The 20986-nt window shown below is 33.6% G+C and overlaps 2 protein-coding genes across 2 annotated transcripts; both read left to right on the forward strand.

Annotated features, from left to right (window-relative positions):
* Nucleotides 1–895: 895 nt before the first annotated feature.
* On the forward strand, nt 896–2424 carry LOC134272012 (serum amyloid A protein-like). Its single transcript, XM_062754245.1, has 3 exons — nt 896–1281; nt 1944–2054; nt 2184–2424. The coding sequence occupies exons 1-3, from the start codon at nt 908–910 to the stop codon at nt 2326–2328; spliced, it is 630 nt and encodes a 209-aa protein (XP_062610229.1). The 5' UTR covers nt 896–907; the 3' UTR covers nt 2329–2424.
* Nucleotides 2425–5810: 3386 nt separating this feature from the next.
* On the forward strand, nt 5811–8550 carry LOC134272013 (serum amyloid A-5 protein-like). Its single transcript, XM_062754247.1, has 4 exons — nt 5811–5957; nt 6190–6471; nt 8094–8204; nt 8315–8550. Exons 2-4 carry the CDS (start codon nt 6197–6199, stop codon nt 8457–8459), a joined length of 531 nt encoding a protein of 176 aa, XP_062610231.1. The 5' UTR covers nt 5811–5957; nt 6190–6196; the 3' UTR covers nt 8460–8550.
* Nucleotides 8551–20986: the final 12436 nt, after the last annotated feature.

The following is a 20986-nucleotide window of genomic DNA, read 5'->3' on the forward strand; positions in this document are numbered from 1 at the left end:
TGTTAAAGTCTCAAATGCATCGAGTTTGTCTTATCTAATGAAGCTTACAGGGAATATGGCACCAAAAGGGAGTTGGGGAGCGTTTGGGGAACATCTGTAACGGTTCCCGTTACAATTAGCACTAGTTACATATTGCCATTGTGCACCTCCTATTTTACTTTTTCATCCGACACATATTTTGGGTTTCCCGGCCACAGCAAAACATGGACTTTGTCATCAGTTATAACCATATGGGAGGCGGGGGGTATCATTTAGTGAGCTCATTGCTCACAGTACCTCTAGTTTAAAGATATAGGTTCAATTATTTGAAGATCGGTACATGTACAAATATTTGAATGTGTTAATTTGAACTTCCCTAACTAATAGATTCTATTTTCATTTATGCATGCGCTATGCATTTTTTCCAAAATATTTTCATATCTGAAACCTGTTACTAGGGTTGCAGGCATTATGTAATTCCTATGTGGCAATCAATTTTCCCTTGAATTTATCATAATTACGCAAAAATAAAATCTCGTGGAAAACAAACGGGGACTATAATTGCCTTGTACATCAAAATGTTTTGTCATTAGCTGGATAAAGAAGCCGAGGTACATGGTTTTAAAGTCATACTGAGAAAATTATTTTGAATGCAAGTATGCTGGCTTGATTTGTATGAACACTTATACGAGATGTGCATTTTGATATCAAATTATTTTTTTTTTTAATTTCTGCCTGTTAATTCTTTTTTTAAAATAATTTTGCTGCAATTTTTGAATACTACAACTAGAATTCATATATGTAGAAATAAGGGAAACTAATGGTGGGGGAGGAGGTACACCAAAGCGAATGGGGGCTCTGAACGACTCAGAATAACCTATTGTAGTTTGATCTGATAAATACACTGGGTTTTTTTCTCAGATACATAATGAGGACAAAAATCATGGCAGTGCTTTTGTTGGCCGTCATTTTGACAGAGCTTTCTGTCGTACAAGGTTGGTGGGGAGGTAGTCGAGAGAGTAAATCGAGTAGTGGAGGGAGTAAATCGAGTAATGGAGGGAGTAAACCGAGTAGTGGAGAAAGTAAACCGAGTAGAGGAGGGAGTAAACCGAGTACGAGAGGGAGTAAACCGAGAAGCGGACCAAGTAAACCAGGTGTGGGAGAAAGGATCAGTTCGGCAGTAAAAGCTGGTTTTAAAAGCGCTAAAGAGACATTCCAAAAGGCCAAAGAGAAGGTAAAAGCTGCGGCTGACTTTACAAAACAGGCTGTTCAAGGAGCCGGAGACATGAAGAAGGCGTACAGGTAAGAATAAAATGTTCTAACAATGTGAGTAAAAGAATTTTTGTCATGAAAACATGCAAAACATTTTTGAAAGAGCACACTTTGACATATATAAAGACTATACTACATTTTCGCCACGTTTTCCACAAAAGATTCTGTTAAAAATAAGGTTTAAAATTCAAAGACGTTACAATTCTTTTAAAATTTATACTTCTATCCGATCTTCTTTTAAATGACCAAAAAATGTTGGAGGTGATGTTTTTTGGGTGCTACAAACATGCATTCACATTAAAATCTTTCTTATTCAGAGTTCCTTCAAAATGAGAATGCACTCGTACATTTTACGTATACTGTGTGATTAGCACATGTATTAGAAATTTGGATTTCTAAAACAGGAGGTCAGAATCAGATGCAGAAATTTCGGAAAAAAATGTTGATTTTCTTTGTTGTGTACATAATCATAGAGAAATTTGGATATACATGTACTGATTAAAAAAAAAAAACAATATTATTTGATATGGACGGCTTTGCACGTCAGAGATCTTGCGGCAAAAAATCTCATATCTCTCTATTACGAGTGCACATCAATGTTAAACTTGTTTTATCAACAAAAAAACCTGTACAAAAAATAGTCACCAGAAAAAGGTAATAAAATAAATATGAGAAATCTCACATTATTAAAGTGACATGAGGGAAGCAAACTGGAAGAATTCAGACAAGTACTTCCATGCACGTGGTAACTATGACGCCGCCAAAAGAGGACCCGGCGGTGCATGGGCAGCAAAGGTCATCAGGTTAGGAAAGATTTAAGTGAAAATACAAGATCGGAAAAAAATTTGAATATAAAATTTTTAATTGACTTCAGTCTTACTATAGTTCATCATATATAATTATTATGCGTTTTTTTTAAAATGTAATATTAGTGATGCAAGGGAAAATTACCAAAGCGGATTGAGTGGTCAAGGACCAGAGGACACGGCTGCCGACCAAGCGGCCAACGAATGGGGCCGAAAAGGTGGAGACCCGAACAAATACCGACCCAAAGGACTGCCAGACAAATATAGATAAAAAAATCCTTATGACACTGAGCGCTCAATTTTTATTATTAATAAGTTTTTGTGTTTCTATGGCTGGAATAAAACTGATGTTTTCTCTACCCTTTAATCATGTCTTTATGATTAATTTCTAAGAAGTAACAATATCAGTGGCAATGTTTTAAGAGCTCTTCTCTAAAAGGACTTGTTACATATTTTATCTTTACTATAAGTCTTGGCATGTAGAACAGCATTTCCCCAAACTCTCTGATGAAAATATGTGTAACCTTAAACTCATATCAGGCAACAATTGGTTTTAAAATACCTGAGTTGAAAATGACATTTTTGTAATTGTCAACTGTCTCAGTCTATACTTTGGAGCATTGCTGAAGAATGTCTTTGACGATTTGCAAAGCCAAAAGCTTGGATACCGTGGTATAATGAATTTTTAAAAAAAAAACTTTTTGAAACGTTAACATAGAAGCAAAGAGCTGGGAAGCAACAAGTTCATTCATTTATTTTGATTGCACAAACATTAAAACTTGAAACCAATATCATGTGAAGATTAGAATATAACTACAGGCCCGTAGGATGCAAAAGAAAATTAAAAATTATTGAGGGGGCACCACCAAATAGTCTTTTTTGACCAGACCTGTATTTGATGTAAAAATCAGAACACTGGTAAAATTACTAGTATGATTTTTGTAATTAAAAGAACTTAAAATGATGCCTGCATCATAACCAGCACAATTTGGATTCAACGCTTAGATGGAAGCCACACAGGCACCCGACGTTACTTATTTTTCTTTTGATAAAAAAAAATACCCATACCTAATAATAAATAATTATTATTGGGTATGGGTATATATTTTTTTATTAAAAGAAAAATAAGTAAAGTCAGGTGCCTGTGGGAAGCCACTATAGGGTGCAGAAGTAGGACATTCGAATTCCCTCAGTTCTGGTAGAATTTCATCAAATGAGCTACTTTCCTCTTCGGAAAACAGAGAGCACAAGCTTGCCTATCTGAGATTTTTACACATAAATTGCATCTGATACTAGTGTATAAAATATATAACTTTGGTAGATAGGCAAGCTTGTGCTCTATGTTTTCCGAAACAAAATGTGCTGTAAAAGTTATGAAAATTTGCATAAAAAGAGAAATTTAAAATTGACGTACTAGTATTTTCTTACCGCTCTGTCACCTCTGTGAATTTCAAAACTTGGAACCAATACTCATTTTGTGGCAGGGATGACAATAGGTTTTTATAGATAATCTGTTGCATCATTCTGAAAGACTCCCAAAATCAGGGGCAAACAGGGGCTTTACCCTATCTTTTCCTTTGTATTGGACAAATTGTAATTAAAAAAATCTTATTTTTGTAGAGGATATTGTTCTAAAAGAGAAAATTATAAAAATTTAACATCATTTATTCAATTTGAACTACGTTTTGCAAATTAGTTTTATCAAAAATATAACGCAATTTAAAAAAAAAAGAGTTAAATTTGGTATTTTATAATTTGTTTTTTAAATTTCGATCATCATATACAACCGAAATTAAAATACCGGTAATACATAGTCAACAATCATTTATTCCGTCTCTACAACGTACAGCTGTGAATCCCCTTCTGGTTAAAACGAATATGCTTTGTCATTAGTTACATGTGAATCAAAAATTCAATCCAGCCAAATCTATCAATAACTCTGATAATAACTACTGAGGAATGTTTTGTCCTGCAATCAAAACTCAGAACAGAAAGACAGAAAAACAGAAAGACAAACGGATAGAGTGAATCTTGGATTATGGGGGCGTAAAAAGTTGATGATTATTATTGTATGTATTTTATGGATAAAATTGCAGAATACATAAACATAAACATAAACGAATATGCTTTGTCATCAGTTGCATAACATTTAAATTAAAAGTTCAATTCTGCGTTATCTACAAATAACTCTGACAAAAAAATACCGAGGAAGGTTTTATCTTGCAACCAAAAGACTCGATTTTTGAAGACTATTGGTAAATTTTAAATATCCACACACTTGCTTTATTTGATTCCATCTGTCTCTTCCTGGGCATATCAGAGGCAAAAAGAGTAAAAGTCTAATAAGGAAGGTTATTTTTACAAGATTTTTGAACATCTGATCCATTTAAACAATTGCAAGTGTTCTGATCCTGACCAAGGCTCTATTAAACTGTATTCTACTAAGAGGAATTATCTTCCCCTTTGCCATTTACTTTTGATAATTAATCACTGTAAACAATGTACTTGAAAGGTGAATGAAATAAGAGGCCAATGTCAAAGTTTGCACAATGTCATTGTGTAATAAGGAATCTGTGAAAGTATCATTCAAATGTTATTCTGTGGTATAGAGGGAATTGTGTATACGAAATGGGTATATCCTTCAATATTACAGAAAAATGGCAGTGTCCAAGTTTTGCTGTGGGAAAACTGAAATATGTGTCGCATCAAAAAGTAAAATAGGAGTTGCACAATGGCACTATGTTACAAAAATTCTGTGGAAGTTTCATTAAAAGAGGAGCTGCGGTTAAGAGATGGGCAGTAGCCTAAAGCGGAACAGACGGACGTGCAGACAAACGGACATTCCGATCACTATAACCTAACCCTCCAACTTTTCAAGCGGGGTGATGTTATAATACAGCCGTTGTAAAAATAAAAAGAGCTATTATGCACTTGAGCTTAGCTTTATCATCGACGTTCACAATATTTTTGTCTTGGTCTGAATTTCTTACGAAGCAAACTGCTGTGAGAATTAATTGACCGAAATTCAAAGTGAAAACTAATTTGCTATAACCAATTACTTTATGAAAAGTGGTCTTATGATATCATGGTCTTCCGTGTACACAAGGAGGTCGTAAACCCGGCTGGACAATAAGGAAGTATATTTCACTTTACTTTCAAAAATGTCCAAGAAAGGCTGACTACTACGATCTCTTAAAAACCCGAAAGTTGTTGCCTTTTTACAGATGAACAATAAAGGTGTGATTTATCGTTCTCTAATTTTTTAAGCCATGACCAGTATTGGTTTGCATATACGAGAATTTCTTTCAATCACGTGCACTTGCTTCTAAAATAAAAAAAATATGATATTGGCACAAGCTGTCTTACTCCACATGACATAGTACGACCATGCTGAGGTTATTGCAGTCATGTTCTGAATCACTTAAAGAGATAGGGCAGTGGGAAAAGTATTATATTTCATCATTTTCTTATTAAATTATTTTCAATAATATGAAGAACTACAATTTAAAATCATGTATATTTGTCATACTTCTTCTATTGCCTTTTAAATGTCAAAAAAATAAATGTTTATAATAAAGATGTTTTTTTTTTTAATTCAGCAATAATGCCCCTGTATGACAGCTAATGACTAAGGTTAAAGAATCTCAGATGCAAGTTAAACTCCAAGGTCTTGCAGAACTTATGTAAATAGTTTACTTGTTCACGCCCGTTTGACAAATTCTTCTCAAAATACACAAAGTGGGAAGTAATTCTAATTAGTACGGTCTTAAAAATTACATCGGAAAACAAACAGGAAGCTACTTACATTCAATTTTCAAAAAATTATTCGAGGACGGTCGTCTTGAGTATATATAAACCGTGATCTTAGTCTTGAAGTTATCTGGGAAAATTGGTACAAATGTAAGTATCAAGGTTTATAATGTACATGTTTATGTAGTATAATAAAGATATTTTATAGGTGCGCTGAAAAATCTCAATTTTTGAATAAAGTTTAAGAACATATTTAAATAAAATACATGGCAACGTTTAACAGAATATAAATTAAATGGAATCTTCATTTGTCATTGCTGAGACAAATAGATGATAATAAACTTCTGCAATTCAATTAAAATTGTATGATGCCTTTTTTCAGTTTCACTATGAGAACAACCATCATCGCAGTGGTTTTGGTAGCGTTCATTTTGACGGAGCACTCTATGGTCGAGGGTTGGTGGGGACGCAGTAGAGGAAGTAGTAGATCGAGAAGCCGACAGAGTAGTTCCAGAAGTCTGGGAGGAAGATTCAGGTCAGTCGTAAGGTCCGGCGTGAATCGGGCCAAAGATGTTTTCCGAAAGGCCAAAGAGAGGGTACGCTCTGGAGCTGACTTTGCTAAACAGGCTGCTCAAGGAGCCGGGGACATGAGGAGGGCATATAGGTAAGGGGCATTTCTAATAAATCTAGCTCTTGCACTTGTGTTATTATTATGCTATGGTTGATTGCTGTAAAAATTAATACTTAGAGTAAGATTTAAAATTGGAATAAATATACGGTTTTGAAACATTTATTTAGTCTGAACAAAACATAGAAATTTCCTTTTTTAAATGAAATAAACAAAATGTATGTGATACACTGGTGCTCCTGTATGGAAGCTAATGGCGAGGATTGAATTTTCTCAGATGCAAGTCAAAGTCCAAAGGTCAATGTCAAAAGGTATAAATTGTTGGTATCAAGGGGAAAGTCTTGTCACAAGGCATATACCTGTGAGATATGAAAGCCCTAGTGGTAACTTCAAAAGTTATCACCAAGGTTATTTTTTTAAGTAGGTCAAACTCCAAGGTCAAAAATATTTTTAACCATTGAAAAGTCTTGTCACAATGAATACGCATTTGAAGTATGAAAGCCCTAGCTCCAACAATTCAAACGCTCTGGCCAAGGTTAAAGTTTTAGTAGTTAAGTTAAAAGTTAAGTTAAGTTTTGTAAAACCGGGTCAAACTACAAGGTCAAGAATTCAAATTTGGTGGTTCCCAAAAAAAGTTCTTGTCACAAGGAATACACCTATGATATACGAATACCATAGTCCCATCCACTCAAAGTTATGAGCAAGGTTAGATTTTTTGTGGACAAACAAATGGATATGCGTGTACAGACATACAGACAGTAGGATGGACAGGGCAAAAAATATAACCCAAATCTTCGATTTTGGGGGCATAAAAATGAATGTAAGAACTGAAGAAATAAAATAATTATATGTACTTGAAAATCAAAGTTATGTGTATTAGGGCAATTATAAAATACCTCTTGTCCAGCTTCATTTGATAGATCAATGACCAGTTTGGTGATCTTGATTTATATATTTACTTTAAAAGGGGGAAAAAGAAAATACATAGAGAATAATACATACCCTTTTCCATATCACATCCTGTATCAGCCCGAGACACCAATATCAGCCAGAGGGCCGAAGGCCCGAGGGCTGATATTGGTCGAGGGCTGATACAGGATGTGATGTGGAAAAGGGTATGTTTTATTATATTTATTACATACTTTGTAATAAAATACAGAACACATTCAGTTGAGAAGAAAATAAGTAAATAATCATGCATAGACTTCTTACATACATGTACATAGTCTAATGTCTCATAAGATTTGGGTTTGTTTCTACCTCTCTTTCAATGCACTTGATCCGTAATTTGAAAATATTCTATAGTATTACATGTATTTGTAAATAAAGATTAACCTTATTTTCAAAAAGTTAAAATTAAGAGAATATGAACCCACCAAAATTGTGTATGATCACAAGTACTGTTATTGTGGTTTAATTTACTAAGGGTGTGATATTGACGTCACAATAGCCGTATCAGTCCTGCAGGGCTGATATGGGTTTGCTGGGCTGATACGGATATCAGCCCCGCAAATCCATATCAGCCCTGCAGGGTTGATACGGCTATTGTGACGTCAGCCATATCGCATATGCAAAAAACCTGTATTTATTACTAAGTGTGTAATAAACTAATGTAATGCTTTTTTACATCACACTTGTAACGTATTGTATCATTATAGTGACATGAAGGAAGCGAACTGGAAGAATTCAGACAAGTACTTCCATGCACGTGGTAACTATGACGCCGCCAAAAGAGGACCCGGGGGTGCATGGGCAGCAAAGGTCATCAGGTAAGGCAAAACGATATGCAGCATGATATAAAACAGTGATCAAATAATTTGAAATTAATCTGTCAGTGCATGTAAGTAAATTCTTTTGCGTTTCTTTTTCTAATAATAAGTGATGGTAGGGAAAGTTACCAGAGCAAGTTGAGTGGCCAAGGACCGGAAGACACGGCTGCTGACCAAGCGGCCAACGAATGGGGACGAAAAGGTGGAGACCCGAACAAATACCGGCCCAAAGGACTGCCAGACAAATATAGATAAACACTGAAAAGAATCCTCACAATTTACAAACACCGAATTTTGCTGAATGTTCTGATATGACTTGTTTTTTGCTGGAATAAATGAGTTATTATGACCGTGAATTATGTCTGTGTCGTTTACCACGGGGGGGGGGGGGGGGGGGGGGGGTACAGCTTTGATTTAATTTGATAAAGTAATCAAAAAAACATAACCACAAAACATTAATTTTTTCTTTAATATTACAAGAAAAGGTTTATAAAACGCTTTTTTTTAATTTGTCCTTTCAAAAGATTACGATGAATACTTTTATTTTACAAATAAATTTTGTATTGAAATAATCAAATTTTTAAGTATTTCTTACTCAAAATTAGACACTAAATATGTTGACCTTGATTACCAAGCACAGACTTCCTGTGTAATGCAACGTGTATAACTGTATTCTTGGGTATTGGGGATCTCCAGGTAAATAACGCCACTCCCCTCCTCAGGTGACCGTACGATAAAAAAGGGGGAATCGGGAGCAAAATCAAAGTTTTCAAATCAATGTTCATTGTTGTGATGCAAATATTATAAATCAAAGAAATGAATTTAATTTTGACACAGAATATTATGCTTAAATCTCTCGTTAAGCGAATACCAGACCCTGGGATCATTTAGTCATTGATCTTTATCAAATAGTCCTTTGTTAGAGGCACCACAAATTCTATGTTCATACATTTTCTGGAGGTACAAATGAGATATTTGTCACTTCCATGTCCTGTCCCCATAAGAAAGACAGGGTATATCGCTTCTCAAAAATACACATGAATTTAAAATTATTTTTCCAATTCTATATCTTCAATCTGTTATTTCGGAGTTTTCATCCTTAATATAGTCAACAAACATCTATTCATATACATGTACTAGTATTCTGCACATCGTGGCTTAATTTTGATGCTCGGTATAATTTCAGCTTTTCACCTCCCAATTCACTTTTCAAAGTTATTAACGTAGGAAAGTAGCCAGGAAACAACTCTTCGTAAGGAATGCCTTATATATTAAGTATGAAGTAAAGTCCCGCTCCTCCCCGAAATAGGAACATGTTCTGTTTTTATCCCCAATCCCTTAGTGAAAAAAATTCTCTATAACTTGATAATTCCAAATGGAATGATGTGATAACAAGCTTCCAAAAATAATAACTTTTTTGTGAAAAAAAAGTGTTACGTCCTGACACCATGAAGATTTTGGGACAAACTTACACAGACAAAGAAAGATAACTCTAGCAAAGAGTCCTTGATTTCGATTGGACATCATGGTGAATTTGTGGAAGTTATTTCGCTTTAACTTGCAATCAATGGATTGTCAGTGAAATGAAAATTCACATTTGGACAGGACCCCCCTCCCCCGATATTCATCCCTGGGGATTTATGGACCTTTATCCCAAAGATTATATTTAATATACACATGTACTTAGTTATTATGTATACCCCAAAATAAGTTTCAAACAAAAACACACCCACTACATTACGATTATTTTTGTGGTGGTGGTGGTGCGGGGGTGGGGGTGGGGTGTTCCCGATTTTTCTTATGGTATGATAAGTACAATAAGAGATAATCTGTGGGGGGGGGGTAATGCCAACAAGTCCCGGAGTTGATTATAAGGGGATAAGAGGAGGGAGGGGAAAGAGTGGGGGTCCTGTCCACAATATGTACAAACCCGTTTACAAAAGACAATCTTATTCCTACGGTTGATAGTAAATATGCGCCTTAAAATACACGAATTTAATTTATTTTGCAGAACTCGTTAATTCTTATCTTTATTAAACAACGCTGTTTAATATCATTTGTTCCCTACACATTTTAGGGATGTTTAATAAGCTACACAATGATTGTGTTTCAGATAACTACATAAAGGGTATCAATAAACAAAACAAGTCTTTTCGATTGCTCAGAATCCTAATAATAATTTAGTTATATGTAGCGAACTGTCATTTTGTAAATATTTGAATCAATTGAAAATTTTTTGTTAATGCAACCAGGTAACTTTAAAATTTACAAAATGAGAGAAATACTCACAGGGTATACTGTACGTACGGGCAGTGTAGAATGACATCTTTTCATGATAAATTATTTTGAGGTTCTCCCTAAATTCTTGCCATTTTCTTGAAGGAAATTGATTTCACCTTTAGCATCACTTCCTTTTCAAAATGACGGTTCGATGGCTTTTGTGAAACTTCATATTCTTCGTGTGGGGATATGTTTTCATAGTAACCCCATTGACTGATAATTCGCTGCTTGAAGCCCCAAGAAGAATTCGATAATTGGAGCAGAAATTGTGGATTTTGACATATGCAGGGTTATTTTGAGCTTCTTTAAGTTTTTTCTTCTTCTTTTTTAGATGAAAGCTGAATCAAACGCCTGTTTCATGAGATAATCATCTTGACAACTTTGTTACGAATCCTCTAATTAAAACAGACAAGGTGACTTGAGCTGTTACTTGATACAGAAGTATATTAACGCAAAATATTAATTAGAGACCTAAAAGAATATTTGAACTTTCCTACTATCTGATGGGAACAGCCGCGTGAATATATGCATCAAATGCTCGGTTATATAAAACATGAGTGTCAGGTAAAACAAAAATGCCTTTAAAAAAAAAAAAAAAAAAACCTACATAGTGGAATGCCATATACGACAGCCAACTGCTTACTGCCAACTGCTGACTGCTTACTGCCAACTGTCAGCTGCTTACTGCTAACTGCCACACATATTTGAATAAGTTATATTTTTATATTGATATTTATGTGAATTAAAAAAAAAAAAAAAAAAAAAAAAAACAGGCGCGGATCTATAACATTTTTTCCAAGAGGGTCACTCATGTTAAAAAAAAATCCAACCCAGAAATTTCTTGACAAGAAAAAAAAAAACGTAAAGTCCTTTCCTTAATGTGAATAATTATTTCGGCCGGGGAGAGGGGGTTCTCATGCTTCATAACTTCATGTCTATGACATTTTGTATACCAACTTAACACGAAACCGCGATTTGGGGGGGGGTGGGGGGTTCTAAGGTCCCTCTTAGTTTATTTATTTTATACATTGAATAACTTTTAGTTGGTTTAGTTTGTGCATTATATAACTTTACAAATTTTAGAGGGGTGGTCCGGACCTCTCTCTCTCTAGATCTATGCATGTAAAACATATCTTATTTGTAAAAACAAAGATATATAAATGTTTAATCGGCGTTTTCTATGTGGAGGGTCCAAGGTCAGTTTTAGTTCGTTTAGTTTATACATTAACCCATGACTATACAAATTTTAAATGCCCCCACCCCACCCCCAAGATATTTGAATGTGAAACATTATAACACACAGAGATATACATCTTTACTTTGAGGAAATTTTTAACTATAAAATATAATGGAAAATATTAATTTGTTTTCAAAACATCTTCTGCGAACGACAAATCTTTTTTTTTAATTTTCTCTCTTCAAAGGTTTTGTCTCTGGGGGTGGGGGGATGGGGGTGGGGGTGTTACTTCTTTTAAGATTAAAAGCAGAAAAAAGTCATTTTTTTAACCTATTTCAAATAAGGAAATAAAAATAAACAATGTACTTTATCAATGGCATACACTGTATATTGAATATTACATAAATTAAAACATAATGGTCATTTAGTCAATTTAATTTTACCAGGGTGACCTCTTGGAAAAAAATGTCCTGGATCCGCGCCTGTTTTTTTTTTTTTTTTTTTTTTTGAAAATTCATATAAATATCAATATAAATACAAAATTTACTCAAATATGTGTGGCAGTTGGCAGTAAGCAGCTGACAGTTGGCAGTAAGCAGTCAGCAGTTGGCTGTCGTATATGGCATTCCATAACATAGAGAGTTTTGGAATAGGAAAACTTAATGAAAAAAAGATTCAATTTTCACCGACTCCTTTCAAAGAATTTTCCAATCTAAGTTTGTAAATCATTTAATATTTCGGACAGAAAATTATTCCCTGAAAACGATTGATCGTCAGATTGATGAAGCAATGAAGAATAAAGAAGATCAGAGGATAAGCTATGATGAAAGGATTTTGTAAAGTGATGATCAACACACGATTTTCTCTTCTCTTGAATCATGGTATCTTTTTTTTTTTACACAAATCCACAAATCATAATAAAAAACGGAGTGGTAACTTCAGATTTGATCCACTTCATTAACACTCTGAAAATGAACACTTTAAACAGATTACAATAAAAACAGTTATCAACAAAAAGCTAATAAAAATCTAAATTTGATCCAACATCCAAAATGGCGACCTCGCCCGCAGTCGAAACTAAACCAGTATCTCATAATGGAGAGATGGAGATAACGGAATAATCGCTAGATTTTCTCTATATGTGTCGTAAACTTAAGTTCTTACTTAGTGATTTAAGAGTTGATAGGACGTATTTTGTTCGGTTTAAATTCTTAAAGATACAAAAATCACTACATTTTCTGAATCACATCTAATATACTATTCCACCAATTATCTTACACCTGCACAGTCAAGTGTTAACCCTTAGAACCCTGTTGATATAATTCTATGGTACATTTAACTGTTTAAAATATTTGAAAAAATATGAACATGCATGCATGAAATAGCATCATATATTCTGATAAAATTAAAAAAAAAAAAAAAGAGAAATGCATTTCTAATTTACACAATAAATAATTTAAGTCAAAGTAAATTTTATTTTTAGTTCCATAAATAACTGATATGAAATTTAGCTTGTAGCTAGGCTTAGGTAATGAAAGTTAATGAAATTCTACGAAATACTGCCTCTAAGTTTCCTTTGAGGTGAATATGTACAGATTAGTGATAGCAAGATATTAATTGGAATAAAGCTGTGTTTGTCATTCGCTTATTCCGACCTTAGGACTCGTGTCTAGACTTTTCAAAACTTTCTCTTTGAGCAAATAAAAAGTAAGAAGGAATGAACGTCTACAAAGGTCAAATCTGCAATATCCAGCCCTTAATTAGTTATATCAAAGACTTTTGTGACTGAAATCTAGTTATAAGACTTCCTTTTTTCTCTTTGCAGTTGAGAGTACGAAAAAGTTAGGGTTCTTTTGCAAAATTCTTAAGCAATAGGAATTGCAAAATATAATAACAGGTGCCTTGTTTACCCTGATCTTAAATATTAAGTTCAAGTCGGTACTGGATTGATTTCATGTTGTAAGTATTACATTACAATATGACTTTTCAAAAAAAGTGTGCAAACTTCCAAAACCCAGATGGAATTTATAGGAACAAATGGGGAAAAAATTTATCTGAAATTAACAATATTAGAAAAGGGTTATTTCAACTCACACCAAAACCTCCATAAAAAGGGGACACACGAACAATTGGATGAAATTCTTGTACAATGTACATGTATATTTTGTTAAAAATCTGAAAACTTCTTTTTTTAAATTGCTCATGTAGCTTCCTCACAAATTTTTCTCATCTTTTTATGACAATATGTTTTACCATTAACTTGTACTATTCTCTGAAAAAGACTATTATGATACAAAAATAACTTTTAAAACCAAAATCAAGACTTAATTTGGCAGAAAATTCGACAGCATTGCAAAATATGAATGTTGGCATCAAAGTACGTATATAATCCACCTTAAACAGTAATGGCTTTCTAATGACACGACATTACGGATTTTGATTAGGATAACGGAAAAATAAACTTCAGGATCGATGGGTGAAAATGGAAAGCTGGATAATTTTATATACAGCTAACCATGTCTGCTATTAATCCAAATAGATTTAAAATGAAGCAACGTAGCGGAGAATCGTTTTATTTGCCATGCATGAAAGGGAATCTTGATCCTTTCTTTAATCTGCTTGGGAACAAGCAGAAGATATGTATCTGATCGTCTGCCTAGCGCGCGCAAATCCACGTCTGCCCCGTGGTCATTAATCATTTCCTCTGGAGCATGCCTCGTTTTTGACAGCCGAAAAAAGATGAATGAAAGCTAGCACTTATATTTCATTATTCCAATGTCCGGCAAAACTTCACCGGTTTTTTTTTAAAGCCAAATTTGAAAATCTTTTCACTTTGTTATTTGCTAAAGAATTTTTATGTAAATTTTATTAAGCTGTTGTTTAAGTGCATTTAAACATTTAGGTTAGAAAAGAACTCTGTGAGCAAAATACATTGATCATTGACTTCGTTTGAATGAGTCTGATGTTGTTTGAGATATGTGATACATTATGATAGACATAATGAAAGTGCATACAGCTGCTGGGGTTGATAGAACAAGTATCTGTGGGTAGATATAGAGTTAAGGTGATTCCACCCTCACAATTTTATAGGTTCAAAGGACAAAAACTGCATTTATTTTCATTTAATATACTTTAAACTTTCCAATTATTGCAAAAAATGTATAGGTCACCATATTATTTAAGATGCGAAACATAAATAAACAGAAGTGTGTGTCAACATCAAGAAATTGCACATTTTTTGTAAACAGTATTATGAAAAATTTGTAAAAACTGGTTAAAATGCAAAATTCTGATCTCTGTTCCTCTCTCTCTCTCTCTCTCTCTTTTCTCTCTCTCTCTCTCTAACAATATAGCAAATGCCTGAATGAAGAGACCTTAGAAGAGTTATTGCCCTTGTCAACATTTTTTTAAAGATTGAATGATTTATGGAACGCCATAGCTGCCTTAAGGTATGGTACATAATGTTACATGGTGTGTTCCATATAATAAAGGGTTGAATCAATATAATAAAGGGTCATCACTCCTTGTTAAAGGGTGAAGCGCACATAATACATAGTGTGTTCAATATAATAAAAGGTCGGTTCTTTATGTTGAATGGTCACCACTCCTTGTTATACAGTGAAAGATACATTATAAATGGTATGTATAATATAATAAAGGGTCAGTTTAATGTGTTATATGGTCACCACTTCTTGTTATCGGGTGATAGGTGTATAAATGGTGCATTCGATATAATAAAGGATCTGTTTACTATGTTAAATGGTCGCCGCTACTTGTTATGGGGTGAAGTATACAAATTAAATGGTGCATTCGATATAATAACGGGTCGGTTTAATATGTTAAATGGTCGCCGCTACTAGTGATAAGGTGAAGTATACAAATTAAATGGTGCATTCGATATAATAACGGGTCGGTTTAATATGTTAAATGGTCGCCGCTACTAGTTATAGGGTGAAGTATACAAATTAAATGGTGCATTCGATATAATAACGGGTCGATTTAATATGTTAAATGGTCGCCGCTACTTGTTATAGGGTGAAGTATACAAATTAAATGGTGCATTCGATATAATAACAGGTCGGTTTAATATGTTAAATGGTCACCTCTACTAGTTATAGGGTGAAGTATACAAATTAAATGGTGCATTCGATATAATAACGGGTCGGTTTAATATGTTAAATGGTCGCCGCTACTAGTTATAGGGTGAAGTATACAAATTAAATGGTGCATTCGATATAATAACAGGTCGGTTTAATATGTTAAATGGTCGCCGCTACTAGTTATAGGGTGAAGTATACAAATTAAATGGTGCATTCGATATAATAACAGGTCGGTTTAATATGTTAAATGGTCGCCGCTACTAGTTATAGGGTGAAGTATACAAATTAAATGGTGCATTCGATATAATAACGGGTCGGTTTTATATGTTAAATGGTCGCCGCTACTAGTTATAGGGTGAAGTATACAAATTAAATGGTGCATTCGATATAATAACGGGTCGGTTTAATATGTTAAATGGTCACCGCTACTTGTTTTAGAGTCAATGGTAGATAAATGGTCTGTTCTACAAAGTAAATGGTTGGTTTTCCATGTTTACTGCTACTTGTAATAGGATAAAAGGCACGTAATAAATATTTAAAATAATTTAAATAACACATTAAAAATGCGTCAAGTACAATTTTCATGCATTGTTCAGCTAATTTTACATGCATGGTTTCAAAAAACGCAAATTAAATTTTAGCTATGATAAATTAATTAACTGGTGTTAGAGAGGGATTTCAATGACACAGTTCTCCTTTAGTATTCTTATTTAAAGATAAAAAAGGAAGAAAGGTATTAAGAATGAGTAATCCGGGTGAAATTTTGCAAAGAAAATGGGACGAACTTATCCTGTGTAGAACTGGCTGATGGAACAAAAATGTCTCGTATTTTTAAATGTGTAAATCTATCAAGTACGATTGCAAAAAAAGGCTAATGATAGGGGAGGGAGAGCTTAGTGTCAGGCGCGGATGCGGTTCAGGAATTTTTTTTCCAAGGGAGGGGTCCACCCCAGTAAAATAAACATTCATTCCTGACATCTCTTGACAAGCAAAAAAAAAAAAAAAAACAAAAACAAAAACACCCCCCCCCCCACAAAACTGTTTTTCAAATGTGAAAAAACTATTTCCGGGGGGGGGGGCGCACCTCTCATGAGTGTTACTTCTCTTTTTGCCGTACGGTTAATGAAGGGAGGGGGGTAAAAATTGAAAGCCGTCAATAATTTACAGTCTTAAATTTGAAAAACTATTGGGGGTTTAGGATCTTTCTCTAACTTTTTCGAAATATTCTTAATTAAATACTTTAAAGTGAGACAAACTTTACTTCAACCAAGCTGCAACAAAAAGTGGGGGGGGGGGCATTGGAATGAAAAAATCAAAGAGTGCACTTTCCCCCTCGTACCACAGACTTACATAGATATCTTGATATTTTATTGTTTCAGATTAAATTTACTTATTCTGAGATGTAATGGGGGTGGGGGTTGTTTGCTTGTTTATTTTTTCTATTTTTATTGTTTGCTTTTTTTTTTCTTTTGAAACTATGTAAAATTAGCTACACAATTTGACACATCTTTACCCCTTTTTGTATATTTCAACCTATAAAAGGTAGCAGTGACCATTTAACATGACAAACCGACCCTTTATTATATCGAATGCACCATTTAATTTGTATACTTCACCCTGTAACTAGTAGCAGCGACCATTTAACATATTAAACCGACCCGTTATTATATCGAATGCACCATTTAATTTGTATACTTCACCCTATAACTAGTAGCGGCGACCATTTAACATATTAAACCGACCCGTTATTATATCGAATGCACCATTTAATTTATATACTTAACCCTTTAATAAGTAGCGGCGACCATTTAACATATTAAACCGACCCGTTATTATATCGAATGCACCATTTAATTTGTATACTTCACCCTATAACAAGTAGCGGCGACCATGAAACATATTAATTCCACCCTTTATTATATCGAATGCACCATTTAATTTGTATACTTCACCCTATAACTAGTAGCGGCGACCATTTAACATATTAAACCGACCCGTTATTATATCGAATGCACCATTTAATTTAAATACTTAACCCTTTAATAAGTAGCGGCGACCATTTAACATATTAAACCGACCCGTTATTATATCGAATGCACCATTTAATTTGTATACTTCACCCTATAACTAGTAGCGGCGACCATTTAACATATTAATTCCACCCTTTATTATATCGAATGCACCATTTAATTTGTATACTTCACCCTATAACTAGTAGCGGCGACCTTGTATTATGTGCGCTTCGCCCTTTAACATGGAATGGTGATCATTTAACATAAAGAACCGACCCTTTATTATATTAAACACACCATGTATTATATGCGCTTCACCCTTTAACAAGAAGTGGAGACCATTTATTATATTAATTCAACCCTTTATTATATAGAACACACCATGTAACATTATGTACCATACCTTAAGGCAGCTATGGCGTTCCATAATGATTGATTAAATATAGAAAATATGCATTTTTTAAATTCTTTAACTTAACAATATTTAACATTACACCTATTGTAAAGCATTCTTTCAAGAGATATTGTTCTATTAGGTATGAATTTAAACTAATTACAGTTTTTGCAAAAACCTGTGACATCATAGCAGGGTGGAATTACCTTAAGCCACTGTGACGTCTACTGTTCTGCTATTTCAAAAACAATCTCAAAAGAACAGAATTCGACTAATACATGGTATGTGTATGAGTAAAGAAAAGTTAAAAGCATCCAAATTTTGTTTTCCCAAGTTCAGAAAAACGGTGATATGATCTATATGTGAAAGTGTGTAGATTCTCTCTCTCTCTCTCTCTCTCTCTCTGAATTTGGCTTACGGATTTTTAGATTTTATTGACATAACTGTTCTGGTTTGGTTTATGCAGTGATTGGGATAACTTACAATAAGAAATAGTACACAGCACATTAAACACACAAAGGCTTAGGATCGTTTCATACATATACAGCAGTTTGTGCGCACTTATACTATATATAGTACTTTGACGTAAAACATTGTCCAGAAATGATCAATGGTAAAGGTCGATGGGCATTTTCATAAAAAATTAACTTCTTTAGGTCTTGATTTTAATTTTGTTAAAAACCATCTGCCTATCGATTTTTAAAAGACCTTTTTACATTTTTTTTATATACTAGTAATTAGTGCACGTGCTAAAACCTGCACAAATCCATAAGCTTCTGTAATATGACAATTTCATGTTTACTTTTACACCATTATTATTTTCAAGTTTGTTATTTTTCAAATAAATGATTTATTCGCATATAAATAAATGATCTATTCGCATATTTTCATTTGTTAATTGATATCCGATCCAAGATTATTGAGTTAATATTAGTTTAAAATACGTATTCTACGATGACGTTGGAAAATCCTCATTTATTCATTCATTCATAAACTATAATCTCTGTTCCCAAATCACATTCTTATTGCATTAATAAAAACATTTTAAAAAAATTGCAAATCTAAATTGAAACGTGAGAGAGAGAGAGAGAGAGAGAGAGAGAGAGAGAGAGAGAGAGAGAGAGAGAGAGTTTTTAAGGGAAATAATTTGATTTGACTATTTCAGTTTATGTTTTGGGGTACAAATATCTTATACAGATACATCTATACATATGTAAGAAATACAAATTTCAGTAGTGATTAAAAAAAGGAAGTTTCACACAACACTTGTCTGAATCTCATATGTAGTAAAAACAGAAATTATGATATGCTCAAATTATTTTTTAAAATATTTCTTTATCACCAGGTATATTAAAAAGTTGCAATACGACAAGTGTAGGAATATTTTGACCATATATATCTTCAAATACATTTTTCGAAATTGTCTTCTTTGAATTCTAAATTTGACACCTTAAAAATATCAAGTAAATTGAAAGTCCAAGAATATCAGTATAGCGAAATGTTCCAACATCAAGTGCCTTCAATAGCGGATAAATAAAGAAACCATGATGACGAAAGACGAGAATTTACCGGAACTTGAAATGAGTTTAGTGGAATGAGACTAATGTCCCATCTCGTGGTGACTATATTGGATCTAGTATATTGATTTGCAATATCTCACAATTTGTGGACTAGAAAAACACTTGGATTGAGTGAGGCCCCCGGAACAATAATGAGAGAATTTACTGAAATCTGCGACACCACGTCCAGACGTATCGCAATTTCCCGCTCTTTTTACACCCCGTGACAGAGAAGCATTTATCTTCACGACATAACATCGAATAAAAATTGAGGCAAACATTTCTCTAATCACGGTATATATAAGATTTGATAAATGAGTTTTGCAGATCACAAGTTGTTCGTGGGAAGTGATTAGGATTTGTTCGATTAACGTTTTTGGAAAACCCAGACAAGACCTATATATAAATTTAGATTCAATACTGCAATTTTTTTTCAATTTTTTTTTTTCAAATATGCATGACGCTGAAATTTTGCTGATATTCATTCTCCCTTTCCCGTTTTATTGTGTGGGAACATATTGAATAGAATTGATAAATGAAGACGAATGTGAAGCAAATCGGAACACTGACACTCGGCTATACGGTTCAACGTGTTCCCAACGCCATGATTTTCGTTCTTTTGAACTTGTTTTATCACTGTTAATCAATTCACTGACAACAGGAACCAAGTATGGTCTTTACTAGATAGAAAAAGAAAAAAAAGAAAAATATGTAAGGAAAATGAATGAAACACGCATCCCCTGAAACTATGAACATCTCAATGTATTTTTTTTTTAATTATTGTTTAAAAAATAGATAATAATAAAGCATATAGACCCCGCTTACCTTCCAGCGATTAGAAGTCATCGACAGAGCCGATATTCAACAAACCTGTCAAAGTCTATCACTCACAGTCTAAGCGAACCTCCTCCCCCACCCCTTAATGTGCTCCATAAGTTATTAATAAGCTAGTGATTGTTATTCTTTAAATCTATATTAATATTTTTATATTTTGATTTTGGTATTTGCACCCAACCAACCAAATTTGAATGAATTTCGGATTTCATTAGTTTTCGTAATTATAACATGTTTAAAAGTCGGGATCGGTATACATAAATGTTAGATCACAAGTCGCAGACACAGGTCTTTTTCGAATATATAGAGAGATATATACCAAGAGCAAAAACTGACAAAAAGATTGGGTATGTAATACTGCAGTATGATTGGATTGCTCTATTCTAGCATACAAACTGGAAACACAGCACTTAAAAGCAAAACGCA

Source organism: Saccostrea cucullata, unplaced genomic scaffold, assembly GCF_032062105.1.
Source record: "Saccostrea cucullata isolate Sc308-1 unplaced genomic scaffold, CSIRO_AGI_Scuc_v1 ctg602, whole genome shotgun sequence".
NCBI classification, from domain to species: Eukaryota; Metazoa; Mollusca; class Bivalvia; order Ostreida; family Ostreidae; genus Saccostrea; species Saccostrea cuccullata.